This window comes from Lottia gigantea (genome assembly GCF_000327385.1).
Source record: "Lottia gigantea unplaced genomic scaffold LOTGIsca_47, whole genome shotgun sequence".
Classification (NCBI taxonomy): domain Eukaryota; kingdom Metazoa; phylum Mollusca; class Gastropoda; family Lottiidae; genus Lottia; species Lottia gigantea.
This window is the reverse complement of record NW_008709640.1, coordinates 1,219,224-1,241,955: the sequence shown is the minus strand read 5'-3', so window position 1 is coordinate 1,241,955 and position 22,732 is coordinate 1,219,224. Positions and strand designations below refer to the sequence as shown.

Sequence of the window (22,732 nt, the reverse complement as noted above, 5' to 3'; positions counted from 1 at the left end):
AGAGGTGATTCTATTAGCTAACATCCTTTGTTCAACGCCCCATTATCAACAACTCAAACCAACGCAAACCAATTCTTAAACACCTGCCTTCATCTTTAAGACATGATTGAGACGGTCAAGTCAAACGCTGTTTATCGGTAATGCTAGTATTTTGAATGCCGCAATATTTGCTTCAGGAAAGAGAATTTGTAAATTGTCGGCTTTTAACTACACGTTGATGCTCAGTGGTCAAAATTCGGCACGATTGCGTTTTAAACTGTGGTATTTGTTTTGTTAACACACAGAGTACCCAATGCTAAGATAATATTTATCAGTTATATCATTTATTGAACAAATTCAAACAAATTTTAAACTTGGACCAATTCAAAGTGTGAGTGTTGGTAAACAAGATAGATAAATCTTCTTTAGGATATCTTGTTGACGATCTTATATACGAATCTGACCACCGAAGACATTGTGAGACATTTAGAGAGCTGGACATTGGACAGAATCATAGACGGATATCCTATGAAGCAAAGTGTTCAATGATAAAACGCAACTTGAATGGTGTCGTGGTGTGTGCCTTGTTCATGTCGTAAAGTCATTATGTGTTATTCATCTGGATGAGAAATTGGATGACGGAAAGGGAAGTGAGAAATTAGATGACAGATGAAAGACACAGTCTTGTTAAAGGGTGAGATAAAGGACACCTTTCTCAATGAGGTATACGCTGTATTAAAGGATTTTAACACCCGGGCTTTTGATGGTATCTGGTCGCCATTAGTATTGGACTACTACTTCTAGTCATTGTAAATCCAGTTTTATGGATAAATTGTTGTGTTAGCTCCAAGCAGAGTTCTTCTTAACGTGAATTCCTTTTAATTTTTTAATTCTTTTGTTGTTCCACGATGCCACGATTTCCAGATAACGATTATTTGCTCTTCGAAGCAGCAAAATTTGGAAAAGACGATAAAATTAGGAGTTTGATTTCTGACGGAAGTCAAGTTGACTCTACAGATGAACAAGGTAGAACTGCTTTACATTGGTCAGCAGAATATGGTTATTTGTCGTCTGTTTGTCTTCTCGTAGAATCCGGTTGGGATGTCAACAAAACAGACAAGAAGAGACAGACGCCATTAATGATAGCATGTAACGCCAGACGTGAAGATGTAGCTTTATATTTATTAAGATTGAATTGTGAATTAAATTCCTCTGATATCCATGGTAACACTGCCTTGCATCGCGCTGTTCATTTAAATCTGGAACCAGTCATACTTCAACTTGTTCATTCCGGATGTGACATTAATATACAAAATGATTCCAATTGGACGTCATTACATGAGGCCACAAGAGTTGGAAATGAAACTGTTGTGAAATTGTTACTCGAACATGGTGCTGAAGTGAATATCATAACTAAAAACAGTATGTCCCCGTTTATTTGTGCAATATTTTACTATAAAATCGCCCCAAGAAACACATACCAAAGTTTGGACAATATACTACGGATGTTAATAGATGCTGGTTGCCAACTAAGTCAAGGTGATAAACAATCCACACCGTTTACAGCTTGTATTAATATGGACAATAGCTGTGTAGCCGCTTTGTTACTTTTTCATGGAGCTGTGGTCGAAAGGAAGGGAAAATTTAGCAGAAGTTTTTTAGTGGAGGCGTTTTCCAGATGCGAGCCTTTTGTCACAAAGTTAATGGTGATGTCCGGATATCAAGTCTGGCCAGAAGAGGTTGATCAATGCTCACGTCGTATTCCCGCCTTCTCTAGATCCTTTTTAAGACTGGCAGCACCAGATATAGATACCGGTAGAGGTCGCGCAGAACTCATACCCTGGCTACGACATCGGTCAAAAAATCCATTTAGTTTATTAGAACTAAGTCGCCAAGCTGTACGTGTAGGTTTGAATATTGGAACAGACGATACGTCCATCATCAACAGTATTAATTTTCTACCAATTCCAACATTTCTCAAGAATTTTATAGCTTTAGATGATTTTGCATTATCGTTAGTCACCTGAATCTAGTATTTATGTTTGTCCTTCATTTTAGTCTGTGTTTTTTAACTTTTAAATTTCATTTTTAAAGACAATCACACCGCTCATGATTTTTGTATCCTAGGCTACGTAAAATTACATGTCGAATCATCGTTTTTTTCTATAGTGGTGCCCATTTTAAAATGATGATTGTAATTTATGTAATACAATTTTAGCAAACCTAGTTTTTTGTCTATTGCGATTGAGATAACCGAGAATCTAACTGATTCAACTACTCTTACTACCTATCATGATCTTCACAGTGTTAAACTATTACGAACTTCGTCTTATACCTTGACTGCAATAGCCACAGAAATGAATACAGTCAAATTAGAGCTGTCGACTATAACCATATTTACAGTCTTTCTGTTGATAACTCCCATTGGCTGTATTCGCTGGCGTACAAACCAATCAATTCGCTATTATTCGTGATACAAGAATAATGGATATTGCAGTCGACTAAGTTCGTAATAGTTTGACACTGTGAAGATGATTACCTACCACTTTTCAGATTGAAAATCGAAACCAAACTCGCCATCAATTATATTAAATGGACACAATAAGTGCCATTGGCAATCTTCATTTTCAGTTAATTTTTGGCGAACTTGGTGTCTGTTTCTATGTTGGGTTTATTATCGTCAATCGAAGGTTCCTCTGTATCAAGAATTAAAGGATTTTGTATGATCCCCATTTTAAGATACATTTTTTTAGTCTGTTCAAAGTTAAGATGCTTATCTTTCTGTGTAACGTCAAACTATTATCACAACGTCACAATAACATGTAATATCAGAATCGTTTCCAAACGCCAGATAATGGTGATATGATGTAGTAATGGAATCAATCACGGAATGTCAAATGATGAGGATACCCATGGGGTTAAACTTCCTCCACTGGTGACTCCAGATAAAGAAGCAACAAGAGAAAACAAAACAGAAATAAGTCAACCAGTGAAAGTTGATTCCACTTCCGATGGAATTCCGCAGTTCGCAAGTCGTGCTAATCGTCGTTATCAAATTTTAGAATCACAAGGATTTGTTGTTGGGAAAACTCTTGGTCAAGGATCTTATGCCACAGTAAAAGCAGCTTATGATATCAACAGAAAACATAAAGTTGCTATTAAAATTATTTCTAAAAAGAAGGCTCCTGATGATTATTTGACCAAATTTTTACCAAGAGAAATAGAAATTGTCAGAACATTACAGCATCCGAGTTTAGTTTCATTTTTTCAAGTTATCGAAACAACTAGTCGATTTTTTCTTGTAATGGAGTGCTGTGAACGAGGTGATCTTCTCGACGCTATAAGGAACATGAAACAAATACCGGAAGATCAAGCCGGACTTTGGTTTCGAAGTCTTCATGATGGGATTTTGTATATGCATAACAGGGGTATCGTACACAGGGACTTGAAATGTGAAAATCTGCTGGTTGACAATTCAAATAAATTGAGGGTCACAGATTTTGGTTTTGCAAGAAGAAATTTACGTGGTAAAATGGGTGAGATAATTTACAGTGAAACATATTGTGGAAGCTATGCCTATGCTCCTCCAGAAATCCTGAAAGGTATTCCATACAACCCATTTCTAGCTGAAATATGGAGCATGGGTGTCGTATTATACACAATGGTAAGTACCTTGATCGTTAACTACATGTATGTTTAGGAAACTCATCCCTCGTCCACGGGAAGAAATCAGAAATAAAGCTCAATGAGAGACTTATAGTGAACAGATTATAAAATGAAATGAATTTGATGTTAATATTAATGTAATGATGTTTGTAGTAAATCATTTAGCAAATATTGATGTTGTGATGTTAATGCGGTAATGTATGTAGTAATCATATCACAGATGTTGATTTTGTGATGTTTGTAGTAAATCATTTCACAGGCGTGGATGCTGTGATGTTTGTAGTAAATCATTTGGCAGAAATAATATTTTGTTAATTATGATTTGACAGAAGTAATGTTGTGATGTTTGTAGTAAATCTTTTAGTAGCTTATGATGTGATGCATGTAGTAAATCATTTAATACAAGTTACCGCTGTGATATTTGATTGAACAATTTCTAGAAGCTCATAATGTGGCATTTGTAGAAAATCTTAATGTTGTGATGTTTGTAGTAAATCATTTGGCAAGTTAATAAGGTGATGTTTGTAGTAAATCATTTGGCAGAGTTTAATATTGTGATGTTTGTAGTAAGTCATGTAGTAAATGTTAATAATGAGAATTATCCAAACTGTTTGCAGAGAATAGGCCCATAATATAGCCGGAGAAGATGTTCTGAGCATTAACATACTATATATTCCAGGTATATGGTAGGCTACCATTTGATGATACCGATCATAAGAAATTATTAAAACAAACCCAATCAAGAATAATATTTCCAGCTAAACCTGAAGTCTCTGAAGAATGTAGAATATTAATGCTAAAAATGATGATAAAGGGCCAAGAAAGGGTACCAATTCATAATCTGGTGTATGATAACTGGTTCAAGAAAAAATGTAGACTTCCAGAAGATGCACCACCACCACCTTCAACCCTGCCTTCCTCTTCAGAGAAGTCATCTACATCTTCAAAAGCTTTAAATGAACCAAAGCCTGAATCTCCACAACCAGCAACTCCTGCTGAGAGCTCTAAAAAATCAGGAACCTTACCAAGTTTGAATAATAAATAATTCTGTATAAATGATTGTATGTTCAAGTATAGAATGGCCAGTAGTTTTTTCAATACTTCAGATATATATTATAAATAAAATATTTTGTCTAGAAATATCATTCAATTTGGAACTTTTTGTATAATTTTTTACTGTCCCAGAATGAGCAGAGTTTGATCAAATCCATACTTCCAAATCCTTACGGAATCTGATTTATCAAACAAAGCTTACTAAATAAATCATTAATATACAACCATTTTTTTTTTATAACAGAAGGTTTCTATTCCAAAAACAATATGAACAATATCCAGGCTAGGACAACAGTCTTTTATGTTTCATGTCGAATGATTCAACAAAAATCTTTTAACCTGAATTGCAAAAGAACTTATTACCAAATTTTTAGTCCTTTGATTATCATACAGTATAGCATTTTGCCCCTCTAAGGCAATATTTCACATTCAATCAGAAAAACCCGTTATTCTTAGCTATAACAAAAACAATGTTATCTTAATGATAGTAATTATAGCAATTTATTGCACTATGAAACATTACATGGATTCCCTCTTATAATAAATCATTATTATTACAATATCACTGGTAAGAATTCACTTTCAAATTTCTTTCTTGTTGAAATACTTTGAAAGGTCAAAAGCTTTACAAAAGTTTTATCAAACCCTTAATACCAGTATGTGATTAAGATCTTAAAACATAATGGGACTATTTTACATTGGTACAATGGATTTACAGAAACATAAAGGACTTGATCCAAAAACTTGCCATTTAATGTCTCAAATTAGCAAAGAGAATACAGATCTACAAAAAGTAAGTAATGGTACAGGAACACAAAATTGGACTAAAAAATAATAGGTTATAAACTAAAGTCCGAGATAAAAGAAATAGTTAAAGTAAAGGGGGAGACAGGACAATATTAAAATCACTTGAATATATAACAAACCACTAGTCACTCATATCCTTTCTGTTATTTCAATATTAATGAAAATACACCATGAAAAAGTTTTATTTTTAAGCAATGACACCACAAATACAGTTTTGCTGAAGTTTCAACGATTTCTGCAAACCATATGAAACAAAATAAGAGTTAAAATGTAGTGATAAGCTTGACATTTCCTTTAAAGAAGATCTCTTCACATAAATTTGGACAGAAAAGTATTAAAAAATTGTAAATCATAAATAAAAGAAAATAAGATAAGTACATAGAAATCAAATATATCTGGGACTTAGGCAAGATTATTTCATTTAAATTGTTCATAGCTCAAATTTAATCATAAAAGGGAAAATTAATATGATAAGATCTCCATTTCACAAATCAATAATGAATAATGTTAGGGTACATTTTTGATTATGATCACATGATATGCTCTGGAATAAAAGGAATTCAGAGTTTTACATCCTACTGACTTTTAAGTAGATTTGTTTGAATATCATCAGAATCAATGTAGCAAGTAACAGTTTTAATATGTGTTAAGTCTTGTAAATTATACTGATGTCTAGAAATTAAAGTTAGTGACATAGAAATAATATGAACAGCTGTTACATTAATTTTGTAGTCAGCAATATTAGGTTAAACTTGTTATGAAAAATAGAATATAATGGCTAGGACTACAACAGATGGCAGGAGAGAAATTAAGGATTTCAAAACAAGAAAATAAACTTTAACAAACAAAGGATTCATAGAATTGAATATTAATTTGTTAATTGCTAATTAGCCATTAATTTGGAAGACTATATACAAATTTACATAATTACTATACATATCACAATTAATATAAAATACACCTTTAAATTATATATTTATCTCGATTCATCACTTTACACTGTCAATAGGGCTGCTCAATTGCTGAAATCTGCACTTTCTGGATTTATGGAATCAACAGAACGTTCAATAAAACAAGTTGGAAAAAGAGTTCGAAAAGCGTTCTATGCGTTTGGTTAAACAGAATTCAAAATGGCAGAGAAATAAATAAATCGCAGATTTTCATACCGTACAATTGGGGGCAGAATTAGAACAGACAGAATCTGTTCAAAGCTCCCCACTCAACCACCACCAGTTAACATCATTCAGAATAATAATACTGTCTTAACCTCCATTGTTTATTGTGAACACAATAAGATAGTGATTTAATGGATATATTCGAAGATTTTTCTTTTCAGGTGACACAGGAAACATCTCATCTTCACAATGTCAAGCTCTAAAGAACTACATGCTTAAACCATGACTGCAATAGCCGCTATTCAGAGGCTTTCTCATTATGGGTTTGTATTCACATACTTTCTGTCAAGGTCTCTGATTGGCTGCATTTGCTGGCATAGGTTCTGTGATACATGTAAGGTGGATATTGCAGTCAATGTATAAGACAAAGTTGTAGTAGCTTGATATTGTGAAGATGTGAACACATAAGCATGTTCCTTCAATTTAAATTAAGAAATTATCATGCAGGAAATGGATGATCATGTTTTGAAAAGAATAACTCACACCATGTTTATAAAAATAACGTGCACTGTTTCAAGAGCAGTGGACAGTTCTAATTGGAAAACAGAACCATACTTGAACAAGGCATTTTCTGTGAAACTTGGGAAAGTATTAATTCTGATTGACAGCAGCAGGTTGTTCTGGTATTAAAGAAGAGAAGAATGTAGAAAAGAAACACCAAGCTGTAGCTATAACACTAGGTGCAGTAGGTGCTGGTGGTTGTACAGGTGTTTCTGTTGTGTTTGTTTCTGTATTTTCATCTGTAGCAGTTCGATTTTCCTTAAAAAAAAATTATAAACAGTTACAATATGTATAATGCATGTACTACAACTCATTTATGAAAATAATTTGCAGTTCAAATTAAGCTAAAATTCAAAGTTCCAAAAGAAAATTTGAGAAACGGCTATATGAGAAGAAATGATTGTAAACCTACCTGATTTTCTTGTGCTGTCTGACTTTCAGTAGACTGTTCAGTGTTATTATCATTAGCTCCAGTAGGTTCTGGTACAGCTTCTGGTGCAGGTGGTTCAGCTGCTGCATTTTCTCTCTCTCTTCTACGTATTAACAACCAGCCTTTTTGTAATCTGAAATTAAAGAAAATTAACACCCAATTAAGTTACCTTTAAGAGAAAAAAGGTATTTATGCCTTTTTAGGTGTACCAGGGGCACGCCAAGTACTACACTACAGTCTCTTTTTCATATTACTCTGCAAGTTGAGCCAACCCATCGAAAGTATGGTGGTACAAGGTGAGGCACAGGGACATTGCCAAATATCAAGATATGTTCTGATTAATTCATTAATGGTTATCTTTGTATTGATACCAAAAGGTTTTCCAATTTTGACTGATGTGACCTTTTTAGTCTGGCTCTAACCACAATGTCACAGGGCCAGGTCATATTTTATAGGAGTTGCTCTGATCCATGTTTGCTTTATTACATTTAACAAAATTATGCTCTGACATACTTACACATATATCAACAAGAAAGCTAGGAAGACAGCTATAGATCTGGTCACAGTAGAATAAAAGTAGACTATGCTAAATAACACCATGACACGGAACAACATATATATACAATCCAACCAATCTCTCTGTTCATTTTCATCATCATCTTCAACTACACCGCCCTGCGCATTCATACGTATATTCTGGTTAGCTGGTCTATCATTACCACCATTATTTCTATTGACAGCTTCCTCTGGAACTACTGGTGTGGCAGGGGAAGGAGGTGGAGTTACTCCCATAGTACTGTTATAGCTAAAATATAACATAAACAATTGACACCATTGCCACCAGTACTATGAGACTAAGACGGTATATACACAATTTTCACAAATTTAAAAGAGTGTCTACAGAGAGTTACACAAATTCAATTCCAGCATGCCAACCTTATACCTTCATAGAAAGGCAGGGTGGGGTGCATAAAAAAAATAAGATTCAGGTCTTTCATGTAGCTATTTCAAATTTCTTTAAATAAAGAATCCCACAGATATCATGGTGAGCAAAAACTTTGACTTAAATTTATAATATGTTTTTGAAACAACCATAGAAACATATATGACATAATGACCTATTAACCACTCAAGTTATATATCAGGATACTTACTATTGCATGTACTGATTCATATATTGTGAATACATTTGTTGCATCATCATATTATATTGTTCCTGAGAGTAGCCTGCAGGCATAGCACTATACATTGGTGGCATAGCTCCATACATCTGTGGCATGGCTCCATACATTTGGGGCATTTGACCGAACATTTGTTGCATATAGTTATGATAGGCATTTGGCATTTGTTGTTGAGACCTACAAGTAAAGTGAACAATAATATCAGAGATAAATAAGAACCAAAAAATGTTCTAATTAACAGGCAATAAACAAAAATATATGCTTTAAAGCATTTGTCCAGGCAAAAAAAATATACCTCTTTCCCTTTCCTGTTCTGTATCAACAACATTTTACATTTTATTGTATAAGACACAATTACTACCTACATATATAATAAAAATTGAGGAATCATCAAGTAGGGCATGAAGTGAAGACTTACCCATAATCAGGTTGTGGAAGTGGTGTTCCTCTATGACGTAATCCATCAGTAGATGATGTAGAGTTGGTTGAAGATGGAACTGATCTTGGTGAAGGGGAAGGCGAAGATTTATCTACATTCTGTGGTGATAGTAAATTAAAGAATTAAGCTTATATTAGGAATAAATGGCACTCAAATATGACCTAATGTAAACTTTAACCCAGTCTATCTTGACATTACAAAAATATGTCTGCAATATGTATTAAGTTGTATAATTTGCAAACTGTACAAAGCCAATTTAATTATCATAAAAAGTCTTTATCAATACAAAAAGTTCTAACTGAAATTATGACTAGACCTTTAATTTCTTAGTAGTTGAATACATGAGTATTGATCAACAATCTAGCTTTAATTTCCAATGATTTATTTTGAATTCAAAGTAAGGCCTACGGTACCACTTTCCTATCATTTCAGTAACTAGAAAGCAGGAATATATATACCTGTGTATCCTCTATAATTGTATCATGTAATGCTGAACAAACTAAATGTACTGTGTGGTGAATATTATCGTCATCCTAGAAAATAACACAAAATAAAAAATGTAGCCTATAGCAATAATGGGAGTACAGTCTCATGGACAAATAAACAGGAGAACCAGTTAGTTTCTTCATGTAATTTGCTTTGAAGTGGTGGTTGACTGGTTTTTCTTATTTCAGTCAGCAGCTGACAGTTATTCTTAATCATTTTAATCAATAATTTCTTGCAACAAATATTCTGAACTTGTCAGATTGAAAATAGGTCAGTTGTCTGACGATCGCACGAAAAAACATGAGTAACAAAATGATTCAAGTTCTGTTTTAATTTTTTCTCTATGAATAATTAAACAGATTGCGAGATTGTATTAATATTTTTCATAATGATTTTACATTATGATTTTACATTATGATTACCTGACGTAGAACTTGCTTTAAAGTAAGATTATCTTCTAATAATTTACCAGAATATATCAACTTTTGTTGATTGTGTTGCTGAAAAATACAAAGCAATCTATTAACCACTAAATCAACTAGTAAACTAGAGGACAGACATGAAATAATGACAATTTCTGATAATGATCAATAGGTCTCCAGGTTAACAATAACTTTATCAAAATGACCTTATCAGAACTTACTTTATATAAGCTTCTATTATCCTGTCATAATAATTTTATACTGATAGAAGCAACAGAATTCCTTATCGCGTTGTTTTTAAAAGGTCCCTATCTAGATCAAATCACTAAAGTAAGGAAAGTAACCTAACAATTACGACATTCTTTCTTTTGAATGAATCAATTCGGAACATAGCTCATACAATCAATAAAGCAGGTTTAAATCATGAGTAGGTTCTCAATCAATAAGCACATCACTAAAATATTTACCGGTTTATTAGGATAAACATGTTGTAGATGTTCCTTTAATTTTCTGATAGTCCAACCTAAAGTACACTCCACATTCTGATCAGCTATTCTTTGATTTGGTGCCTTCACTATTAATGTTATGGGCATGTCCCCCATTTCTCCACCTATATCCATATTGGCTGAATATGATTTCAGGTTGAATCTTTGATGCAGTTGAATATATACGCCTAGTTAGTTTATTGATTACGCCGCTTTTGACATCAATAATAAAACAATTAACACGCTTTGCGAAAAATGAAATCCTCAACTAACGAAAATGCAAAATGTAAACAAACTTTCTTCTCAATTTCTGATAAAATTAACTAATCAAAAACACACTAAACGTTGTAGTGATATATCCAGAAGTATCAACTAAAAATGAAATGAATCAAATAATGCCGACGTGTACGATATCCTGAAAATGATGAAATTTGATGAATTTGGTGAACTCTGTCACAGATTATTTACAGATAAAAATTCCACTTTCGTCGTACTTGCTTTGTAGAACTTTGACACATGCGCAAAGCCAGAGTATGCTCGTTTGGTAAAAACCCGTTAGAGATCAAAATCCATCTAATAAACAATTATTTAGCATTTCACCATCGCCATTACATCTCAACATGTCTCAATCTAAATTACACATTATTTCCAACAACACTTTCAACTCATTTGCATCAACGATTTGACAAATCAAGTTCAAAGAGCAAATGACGTAGCTACCGGATCGTGAAGGAAATCTGGCTTCATTTGATTGGTTAAAAATATAGGTCATGTTATGTCATTATATAATGTCAACAAACAGAGTTTCTGAACATTTTTATTTACTGGTCAAGCTGTAACTTGACCCCTTTCTGGCACTTATATCAATATTACGAGTTGCTAAAGCTCAATAATTCTAGTTTTCCACAGAATGGAATTATCAGCTTAATTCTTCATAGGCCTGTATTGCTGTAACTTCACTGATCAATATCATTTGTCTTAGATTCTACAATTGACATCACCAATTCATTGAATCATTTCCAATGTTCTTTTCTGTTATATAATTATAATGAAACTTGGGGCAGGTGAGGCCTGGTTGCAGATAGGCTTAAGGTCAAAAAGACTAGATCTCAAATGCTCAAACATGTTTTATTCAATATATTTATTAAAAATAAACAAAGAAAAATAATTAAATTACTAAAGTACTACAGATTTTAGCATTTATTTTCCATCCATTATTAGAATAGTCTGACAAATAATTTATGAACATTTAAAAACATGGAAAATAAAAATTTAAAACTTGTAACAAACTGATGAATAATGATAAAAATTATGAGTAAATTGTGATAACTTCTTGTCCACTTCCACGAACTAACAATACTCTATCTATACCTTCAACTAGCAATTCTAAAAATGTCATATCTAGAGTTAGTATTAAGGAAAGCGTGATACAAAATAAATAACAAAACATTTCTGAAAATCAAATATAAATTTTCTGTATGCCTTACAACCACAGAAAAGTGCTTTCATGCCAATCTGCTAGCTAGCTGGACACTATATTTCGTATGCAAACAAATTTTAACTCTGATTCTATGAAAATAAATAAAGCTGCCCCGAAACTATATACATCTGATGCATATCAAAAAGAGAATTTGCAAAATGCAAAGAATTTTAAATGACCTATTACTATTGAAGGTCAAGGTTTTTTTCAAATGTTAAAGGATACAATTCTCAACATTTTCTGTTTTAGTAGGAAATTGTGGCATATTAACTATGAGTAATTGAGCCGTTGAAGATAGTGATTGAATATGTTTATTTAATTCTATAGCTGTATGCATCTTACGTACATCCATTTCATCTCTGAAAATACACAATTTTCATGTTACCCAACTTTCAAAAATAGTAAAGCCCTATTTACAACATTTGTGCATAGTTTCTATTTGAAATTGTTCTGCAGAATCTGTAATATTTATTCACAGCCCCAGTAAAAGTCTTATTTTAGTCAAGTCAAGAATGATAATGGAATAAGCATTTGGTGGGTTTAGACATCAGGTAGTTAAAATATCTTCACAATGGTCAAGGTATTGCGAGCTTAATCTTATACCTTGACTACAAGAGTCACTGTTCTTATATCACAGAATGCAGAGATTTAATTGAATTGTAAGCTGATACAACCAATGGGAACCCTTGACAGAAAGAGTGTTGCGAAAGCCATAATAATGGTAGAGCTGAATGATACACTTTTTTTTTATGATGAATAAGTTATTTCTGCAAATATTTCTGCCTACATCACCTCAATCGCCTTTCAGACAACAAGGTTGATCATTGAATCTTTCCTTATTCAATGTTTAGTCAGGTTTGTTTTGTCAATACTTACGGTTTTGTGCCATTCTTAGGTTTAATTTCACGTTTTATCTGATTAATATTACTATGGGTATATTGAATTCTCTCTCTAGATGGAACATCAACAGCAGATTTTCTACCTGCTAATGCAATGTCTTCTGTAGGCAAGTTTAGGTTGACAGTATTGATAACACGTTGACTGCGTGACTTATCAAGTAGCATTTGCACATCTCTCTGTAATTATATGATATACATGACTATATACAGATTGAATTAAAAGATGGATGCCTTTTTTGAACGAAAAAATTAGCTCTTTTCTCTATATAAGTGTAGTAAAGTGTAATTTGTGTCATTCTTTTTCATTATTTGAGAGCAAGAAAATATATGCTTTCTTTGCTAAGAGCTCTAAATCAAGATGGTTTCTTTGGTTTGTCAGATTCTCCTGTCAATGAAGCAGGAGGCAAGCCCAGACATGTCAAGTTTTTCTGATAGAGCAATAAGAACTGGCAGTATGTTGCACAGGCTGTGCATTTTAGAGATCACTGAACAATCTCAAATATTGAGATAATGCTGCTATCCTGCCAAAATTTCCTTCATCCGACACAGCATGGTATACCTTATCGTTTACAGCTTAATCAAGAGCAGCAAAAAAAAATAATTCATATTACTTGTCCATGATGCAATGCTTCAGGTTTTTTCAATTGGACTTACTGCAGAATCTTTAGGTTTCAAATTTTTTATTAATTCTAATCTTTGTTCCATCTGAAGAGTTCTGTTGGCAACATATGCTGATATATCTTGATCATTCTACAAATATTTCAATAAAAATTACAAAATTACTCAGAAGTATGTGAAAAAGCTTTTCCTACATTGTATGTGTATCAGGGACTCTTATGATTCCTATTGCACCATTCTGATTTCTCATTCGTCGTTTGTGGTTCCTGCAAGGATTTTATCCCCAAAACGTGTGTCGTTACCATGAGAAGAGCTAATAAAACATCTTACCATTTCCACAACTATAACAGAAGCCTTTATTCTTAATTGATAGAGATATTTTTCTAAGTCTTGTTTCAACTGGACACTGTTATCTTCTAATTCTATAAAATTCTTATAAGGAAATTGCACAACTGTTATTCTTTTCATATACTTGTACATTTTAGAGCATAAATTTACTTCTTTTAATTTGAATTTGACAAAGAAAGCTTGCTGTGCATCATAACCCATAAACATTAAATTAGATGCTACCTGTCTTCAATAGTGACAGAAGAACCAGCAATTTGATTGGATATTAAAAAGGATACGAGCTATAGTGAATATTCGTAGTTTACAGTTTTTCCAGGTATAATTCTGGGCCAATAAAAAGGCTAATAGTAATAACATTCCTCCATCATTTACTTTAGGTTAAGGAATTTAACAAATATCTGACATGAAATGGAAAGCACTACAATTGGGCTATGAGGGTGCAATGAGGTATTAGCCTACTCTTTGACCACAGTCTGAAACTATTGTTGACGGACCATACTATATTTCTGCTCCCATGTAACAAGGAAGCCTGAACATCACAGGGCTTTGGTTTATTGTCCTATCTGAAAGTCACTTAGTCCATTTAAATAAGAAACCAGGCTTGAAAATCAGTGGCGGCGCCAGTGGGAGGCTTGCACCGCCAATGATCTGCAGAATGTATCAAAGTACTGATTATGACCACTAGTTGAATGACAAAGGATATGAACTATCCACCATACATCAATAGTACCGTAAAGTTTCTCTGCAACATCAGGGTACTTGTCTGTACCCTTCATTATTATCAATGATAAATCAGCTGCTGTTACAGACTGTAGAATACCTACAACAAAAGCCAAGAACATAGATGTAGTGTAGTTAGTTTAATTAGGGAAATACGGTAGCCAAAGCTTATATAATCCTGTTGACCTCAAATCCATAGCAACTGATTTGATAGACAAAAAAGAAAAAATCTCATGTATGAACCTAATGTTTTAAATATGTTTCACAATACCTCAATGAAAGATTAAAATTATACTCACTAAGAAAGCGATATGATTTTTCAGGATCTTCAGTAACACCAGACGGCCAACCAATCATAACAGTATTATGTCTCAATTTACCCAAACCAGCTGTCTGAATGCTGAAAATATAACTATCTAATATCAGGAGCTGTCATCTTCACGATATCAATCTATTAGGATCTTCGTACTTATACCTTGACTACAATAGCCATTATTCTTGTATCACAGAAAACAGTGATTTGATTTGATTGTACAGAGGCTGTAAACATTAAAGCTCTGTGCTCATAGGTTTTTTCTGATAAGGCTTCTGTTGGCTGTTTTGTCTAGCGTACAATCCAATCAAATTTCTTCATTTACAAACTTCCATGATACAAGAAAGTTGACTTTTGCTGTCAAGGTATAAGTATGAAATTCGTAAACGCTTGACAGTGTGAAGATGGAGCTTTGTAAACAATAATTGAAGTTTTGGAGAATTTGTTATATTGGAATCAACAATGCAAGTTACTTAATAGAGATACTGGAAAAAGGCTTTTTGAATTCATGTTTTTGACCAAGGACTAAAGAGTTGCGTATGTATCACCATCTGCCTTTTTAAATGATGAATCACTTACCTATGACTGATACCTTGAACAAGATCTTCAGAACATACAACTTCAGCAAAACCTTCTACACCAAATCTTTCAATATAGTCATTTAAAATCTACAATTAACAATTTTAATTAATTACAAACCAGCTGAAGATGCTTTGATATTGTATCAAATTTCCATTTGAAAATTGTATAAATTTTATCAGATTTCAAATTCTATTTTTTAAGTATTACAATGAAAATTTTGAAAATAGAATACAAAAAATGTACTACCTTCATAGTTGCTTTACTTTCAACTATTTTATCAGTGAAATTCCCTTCTATAACTGTATTTACTAGTGTTATTCCCTTACCTATTACAATATATAATCAATCATATAAATATAGGCCTATAAAACAGTCCTGAAGTAATTGGATTGGATTCCAATCCCCTAAAGGCAGGAAAATTCCATACACCTTTCACATATGATTTTAGTAATTTCAAAGCTTGAATCCATCCAGATTTCCCTTTGCCCCTTTTAAATTTGGATACCAGAACAGCTTGAATTTTACATAATACACATCTCATCTAGAAAAGCACAAGAAATTACCGCACATACTTTTCTAAAATAATGTAAAATATTTTCAATGAAATATCAATCAAAAGGTATGGTGGAGAGAGTTTAGTGGAACAATTCAGGATTTATTTAATAATATTTCCTTACCAGCTTTTAACTGAGCAGCTAGTTTCAGCATCTGAGGATGAGCTGGAAACAGAGCTATATCTGGTTTCATCAGAATTAAAAACTGTGGTCTGAAATAATAAATTTAGTCTTTCACACATCAACTTATCATCTTCCAAAAACCTTTTTTTGATTAATTGTTAAGAAACATATTTTCAAATTTTCATTTTAAAAAGTGTTACACACAGCCGTAATAACAACTATTGTATGGTGTAGTTATTACATATTAGATAATAGTTGAACTTGCCTCCAATTCTTGGTATGTTTACTTTCACCTCTTAATCTTAATAAAGCATATCTAGCAGCAGCTACTGACAGACCTTTCATACCATCTCCCCACTCTTTCTCAGCTCTACAACATTTCAAATAGATTAACAATAAAGAGCAAAATCAACAGCCCTGCTTTGTTCCAATTCCCAGATGCAAATAAATATTGTTATATTGTTGAATGTCTAATGGAGATTTGACAAACACAGTTGCAGAATGATATCATGGTATTTTAACAGAGTTATAAGTCTAGACATGTTTTGGAAAAATGATAATTATGAATTACAACTTACCCTTTAAATTCAATGTATTTATAAACAGCAAAAGCCAAAAATAGAGCAGCTAAAGAATAATACCAACTTGATATGAACATTAATGATAAACATAATGATACACCTAGTAATGATAGAGTCCAATGATAGTAACTATATCGTGGTCGCCAGTGTGGAGTTCGTAGCAATGTCTGTAAAGCACAAGCCATGTTAATAAAACCATAACATAACAAAAAAAACATGGTTACTATTGGTGCTACATAATCCAGACGTGCTATAAGAATTCCAATTTCAGCTATAACCAATGTCAATACCAAGCCACGAACAGGTTCACCATTTTTAGCTGTTACTCTAAATATCTGTAGAAATGGTATCACATTATCTTTAGCTATAGCTTGAAGTAGTCTTGGTGCACCTAAAATACAATATCAATAACTAAATTTCTTATATATTGGTGCATATCCATTAATAGAGAAATTTGATTCTCACTTGTGTGCTGTGATTTCACTTTAACTATGCTCAATACTAAAAAATTAACTTCCATTTTTTTGACTTTCTGTCTATATGAGAAACATGTGTATCAGATCAGTTTCTCCAATCTGTTGAATAAGTTGCTTTTCAGTCATTGTTATTTCCGACTTCTTTTTAGGGAAATTCTTGTAAAAAGTAAAAGAGATCTGTACCTGTTAAAGCTTGAAGCCCAGCACCAACTGTAGATTGGAACGAGCCAACAAGAATCAGCCATTTACTAGGCCAGGCTAATTTTGATATTAATAATTCACCACCAATACTCTCACCAAACCTACATGAAATTAAACAAATATAGTCATTCACTTGTTGTTCGATTAACTGGCTAACAGAGCTCAACTATAGCTATCTGTATCACTTGTCAAAATAACATTCTAGTGTTAAATTCGCTTACAATGCAACACAATCCTTCTAATCATAAAAAAGGGCAAGAACAGAAGGTATTGGACAGTTAACAAATTATAAACTGATTTTAAAACATTGGTGTACGTAATGTACATTGACCAACTAAAATAAAACCAGACCTACTTATCTCGTAGAAAACTTCCATGAACAGTTCCACCAAAAAATAAAACAGTTGATAAGTCTAATGAAATGGTTAAAGCAAATAGCATTTTAGCATTTTATATCCAAGGGAGATAATTTTCGTTGAAAAATGTTCTTATGTCTATTTCTATTCAAAGTATGATGAAATAACTGCACAGGTGTATCAGCTATGCATAAAATGATAAGATGATGTCTACATTTTGTACGTAAATATTGCTCTTGCATGGATATGATAGATTTTGACAAGACAAATTGTGTCAAGGGAGGTAACTATGACAAGGGAAGTAACTATGTCACACAAGGATACAAATAATTGAGGTAGAAACAACCGCCCACATAGTACCAACTGGTATAGATCTTTGAGCATCTGCTAAATCACCAGAGTAATTGGCTCCTTGTTCAAACCCTGGAATTATACAATCATATTTGAGATAGGCATCAAAGAAAGAGTACATCTGACTTTCACTCAAAATTTAGACAGATTTTTAATCTTATGGAAATGTTCCTAAAATTTGCATAAATGAGAGGTCATAGTCAATATGACTTTAAGAAATATCTTACCTGTAATAGAAGGGAAGTATATAGCTAATAATATCATAAAACTAGTTGTAATATCTGTCAATATTTCACCCCTATTTCTATCACCAGGTATATCAGTACCAATAATTTTATCAGCTACTGAATATTTCTCCCATAGATTATCTACAAGAACCAGGCATTCTTACTTTATTATCAGTATCCATTTTGATTAAATAGCCTCATAGAGTTTTATAGGGGAACAAAACTAAGCTATGGCTAACAACCGAGGTTCTTAAGAATCCTGTCTACCAGCTAGTCTTTAACCAACCTCGCATTGCTCATAATAATGTCTGGCATGCAAAGTAATAAATTACGCAACAACAGGCAGCATCTTAAAGTAATTGATAAACAGAAAACTACCTACCAAAGAAAACACCACTAATAAGTCCTGGTGTACCAGCTATCATTTGAGTAGGATTATTAATAAAATAATCATCACAGACCATAGTATTGTTCACCAGATGACAATAATTATTATATATAGGTCCACTTTCATTTTTACTACATATTACCACTCCATTAACATTTACCTTATCATAGCTTAATAATCTATCCCCTAACATACATAATCTACAATCAAATATACAAGATTTATTAAATATTGTACATCCTTTCCCTTATTGTCCATGATGCTTCACCTGTTCATAATGTTTCACTTGTCCATGATGCTTCACTTGTACATGATGCTTCATGATGCTTGACTTGCTCAAGATGTGTCACTTGTCCATGATGTTTTACTTGTCCATGATGCTTCCCATGTTCACGATGATGCACATGTCCAAGATGCTTCACATGCCTGTTATGTTTCCCTTGACCATGATTCTTCAATTGTTCATAATGTTTCACTTATTCATGATGCTTCACTTGTTCACGATGCTTCACTTGTTCATGATGTTTCAACTTGTCCATGATGCTTCCCATGTTCATGATGCTTCACATGTCCAAGATGCTCCACATGTCCGTTATGTTTCCCTTGTCCATGATGCTTCACATGTCCAAGATGATTCACATGTCCGTTATGTTTCCCTTGTCCATGATGTTGTACTTGTCCATGATGCTTCACATGTCCAAGATGCTTCACATGTCCGTTATGTTTCACTTGTCCATGATATTTTACTTGTCCATGATGCTTCACTTGTTCATGATGCTCCACATGTCCATGATGCTTCACATGTCTGAGATGCAGTCTCAATTTTGTCTTTTGTCAGTCGTCCCCCCCCCTCTCTTTGCACCCCACCCCCGGGCGGATGACGCCACCACTGTTCTGTGTGCGGCAAATTTGCTTAAACAATGCATGATTTTATAGCATGAATTATATTGAAATTTTACTTACTTGACACTATTATCTGTATTTGATGTAAAGAAGCCAAGAAAGATGCTAACAATTGAAATTATAACACAACACAGTGTTAATGTGGACACTTTAGATACAAATTTCACTCCAACAAATACCACTACACCCAATAGAAATAATAATATAGAGCCATAAACACGGAAATTATTGTGTTGATTAGCTAACACTGTAGTATCTCCAAACAACGACATCATTGGTGCCATGTAGGTCTGAAATGAAATTTCAGTTATTATCTATAGCAAAAATTGGAAAATCACCAAGGAATAACAAGCAATAATAGCAAGTACACGCACACATTTTGGATATTTGATCAGACGTGGCTGGCGAATGCAATTAAATCAACAGCCCTGATTTTCAAACATAATGAAATGTTCGTATAAGAATTTGAAAAGTTTCCTACCAGTAGAATCTCCACAGAACCAATTAGATACATGGCTACTGATATAGAGAGACCAGAATAGAAGAGTATTCCTACAGCTCCACCAAATTCTGGTCCTAGAGCTCTGGAGATCATGAAATAGGTTCCACCACCAGTCACTACACCATTAGTGGCTATAGCACTCATAGAGAAGGATGTTAATAAACTCTGAAAAAAGTAGTTTAAAACACTTGAAGAGGACTCAAAAACAAAGTTTAAAATAATCTTACTCTACATGAATGACACAAATCGGACATGATGTGGTGTTCATGAACATGTAATGCTTTTTAATCATCGTACTGTTGCTAAAGGAAATAATATGCCAAAATACTACCAACGACTGGAGCCTGAGTTTAATATGGTAAAAAGGGTGGGGGTCGTATGGACTTGCTTATCTAAAAAAAAAGTGAGATATGCCTCCTTGCCTCCGGTACGCTACAGTTTTCGTAAGCTTACCTAAGCATAGTTTGCTTCATATCAGACATAATTTTATTATCAATATTGGATTGACATTCATTGTGGTCAAAGCCATTGATGTATGGTCACTCAAGCGCAGTAATTCCGAGCAGAATGAAAGCATACTCACCACAAAACAGCAGATGAGAACAATAGTGAAAGCTTCTAAAGAGCCAGCCATACCAACAATCCATGCCAACCTTACAAAATATATCACACCAAATATATTCTGAATACATGGTAGATACACTCCTAATATTGTACCAAGGTTAGCATTCTGAAAGAATAAATTGCAGTCAGCTGGAAGGATTATGAAATGTTCAAAACTTAAGACACATAGTGAATATTTCAAACGATACATTATGGCCCCAATCAGGTCACAGTTAACAGGTTACCATTCTGTAAGGATTAGTCGAGTACTCAATCTTCTGAAACTCTTAATGCTGGCATTCAGAGGGTCCACATAACCTAGGTGAATAGGTTTTTCATCTCAGCTACATATCCTATATGCTTATTTCATATACTTATATCACTAACTGTTTTATGTTGTCTATCACTATCTTGTAGTTCTGGATCAGGTGCAATACCAGCTTTATAATGTGCTATACCAGACAATAGACGAGGTAACTTAGCGTGCCGTAAATCTTCCTGAAAAACATTGAACACAAATCATCAGCATCAAATGCTTGTCTAATGTTACCCAGTGCAGACAATACGATAGTTTGTATTTTTTTAAGAACTAAATGACAATTTTAAATGTCTTACATGATATAAACCATAGTTGGTAGAGGTTACACTGTCTTCCTTCGGTAAGGCTACACCTGAAACATATAAAATCTTAATAATATGGATGATTTCATTAAGATCAATACAACAGATCCATAGGCCTACTTCTACCAAAATTTGGTTACCGGGTAATAAAAAATGTGTTTGTTATTTTAAAAAGAAGGTAAACAAAAAAATTATTTCATTAAATCTATCATTCTATGGCCTTGGCCAATGTGCTATATGATACATTACCTCCACTGTAATTTTCCATGGGTTTTCCACAAGCGTCTTCTAGGTGTATTTCATCAAATTCTCCGCGTTTGTTTTCAGGATAATAGCTAGATGTGGACTCGCCATTCTCTGGTTCGTCAGCATTTGATACATTTACTGTGAATCGCGCGGCCATTTCTAAAACTAAAAACAATTTCCTAGTCTGTTTTGTTCATTCTTGTAACCTATTCATTCATCTGACCCAAGGTCTATAATATGTAGGTATATTTGATTAACGACAAGCTTGTAAATCTATTTGAATCCTGTTCAATATTCAATTTATTTATAAATGAAACATTTCGACTAAGGCTTGGATTTCTGACTTTAATAATCAAGGGACATAACTCCAGTTTTCCCAAAGTTTGTCAGATTATCCAGACGATTAGTTTAACAGTAACTTTTTAGGAAGTTCGCCGGCGAATAGGCTACTTACCGATCTTTCGACGCAACTCTGTACGACCATAGGCGCAGATCCCTTTTATATACATACCAGTACCCGGTACTTAAAATGATAGGAGACAGTGTTTGACCTACGCTAATAAAAAAAACCGGAATCAAACCAACGACCTCAAAGTTGCCGAGCAAGTGCGAAAACCATCAGGTCATGGAGACCTAGGTCGATTAGAATAGGAGTTCGGGTTAACTAGGGTTGGGTTACCTTTTCTTTCCAAGTCAAATGGGGTTAGCTTAAGAAAGGGTCTTATCTTGTTCAAACAAAGATTTCTGAACACAAATTTGTTGGAAACAAAATAATAGTAATAGCTCTTTTCCGAGAAGATTGTTTATTACATCGCCGTGACAATGCTCTGTATGTTTTTGTCTGAAGACATTCTAATAATAACAGGGCACTTTTTGTTGATTCTCTTGTTACAGTGAATTAGTCTGCATGTTAAACGTCTGCTGATATTGACACTTTTCTGTGTTCTGATGTGTCCAGATGCTTAACGATCATCTGTTTCACAATCTTCATGTTACAAATCTATCGAGGGCATCAA

General features: G+C 33.5%; 3 protein-coding genes across 3 annotated transcripts; 1 reads left to right on the top strand and 2 right to left on the bottom strand.

Moving 5' to 3' along the window:
• Positions 1-3,028: 3,028 nt before the first annotated feature.
• LOTGIDRAFT_74837 (hypothetical protein) lies at positions 3,029-4,507 on the top strand (the record flags this gene model as incomplete). Its single annotated transcript, XM_009061235.1, has 2 exons — positions 3,029-3,643; positions 4,325-4,507. Coding segments are annotated over 2 exons (798 nt in total), but the record flags the coding sequence as incomplete, so codon positions are not given.
• Positions 4,508-7,271: 2,764 nt separating this feature from the next.
• On the bottom strand, positions 7,272-10,741 carry LOTGIDRAFT_124564 (hypothetical protein; the record flags this gene model as incomplete). The annotated part of the gene is made up of 7 exons (XM_009061319.1): positions 7,272-7,439; positions 8,131-8,407; positions 8,766-8,871; positions 9,248-9,329; positions 9,690-9,764; positions 10,140-10,217; positions 10,607-10,741. The coding sequence occupies 7 exons, from the start codon at positions 10,739-10,741 to the stop codon at positions 7,272-7,274; spliced, it is 921 nt and encodes a 306-aa protein (XP_009059567.1).
• A 1,192-nt stretch (positions 10,742-11,933) lies between these two features.
• On the bottom strand, positions 11,934-21,060 carry LOTGIDRAFT_124442 (hypothetical protein; the record flags this gene model as incomplete). The annotated part of the gene is made up of 21 exons (XM_009061318.1): positions 11,934-12,025; positions 12,330-12,463; positions 12,981-13,104; positions 13,654-13,753; positions 13,952-14,043; positions 14,248-14,340; positions 14,664-14,789; positions 14,989-15,089; positions 15,582-15,670; positions 15,831-15,910; positions 16,262-16,343; positions 16,523-16,631; positions 16,840-17,233; positions 17,502-17,620; positions 17,875-17,932; positions 18,200-18,298; positions 18,454-18,594; positions 18,836-19,041; positions 19,805-20,034; positions 20,226-20,411; positions 20,830-21,060. The coding sequence occupies 21 exons, from the start codon at positions 21,058-21,060 to the stop codon at positions 11,934-11,936; spliced, it is 2,886 nt and encodes a 961-aa protein (XP_009059566.1).
• Between the last annotated feature and the right edge of the window lie 1,672 nt (positions 21,061-22,732).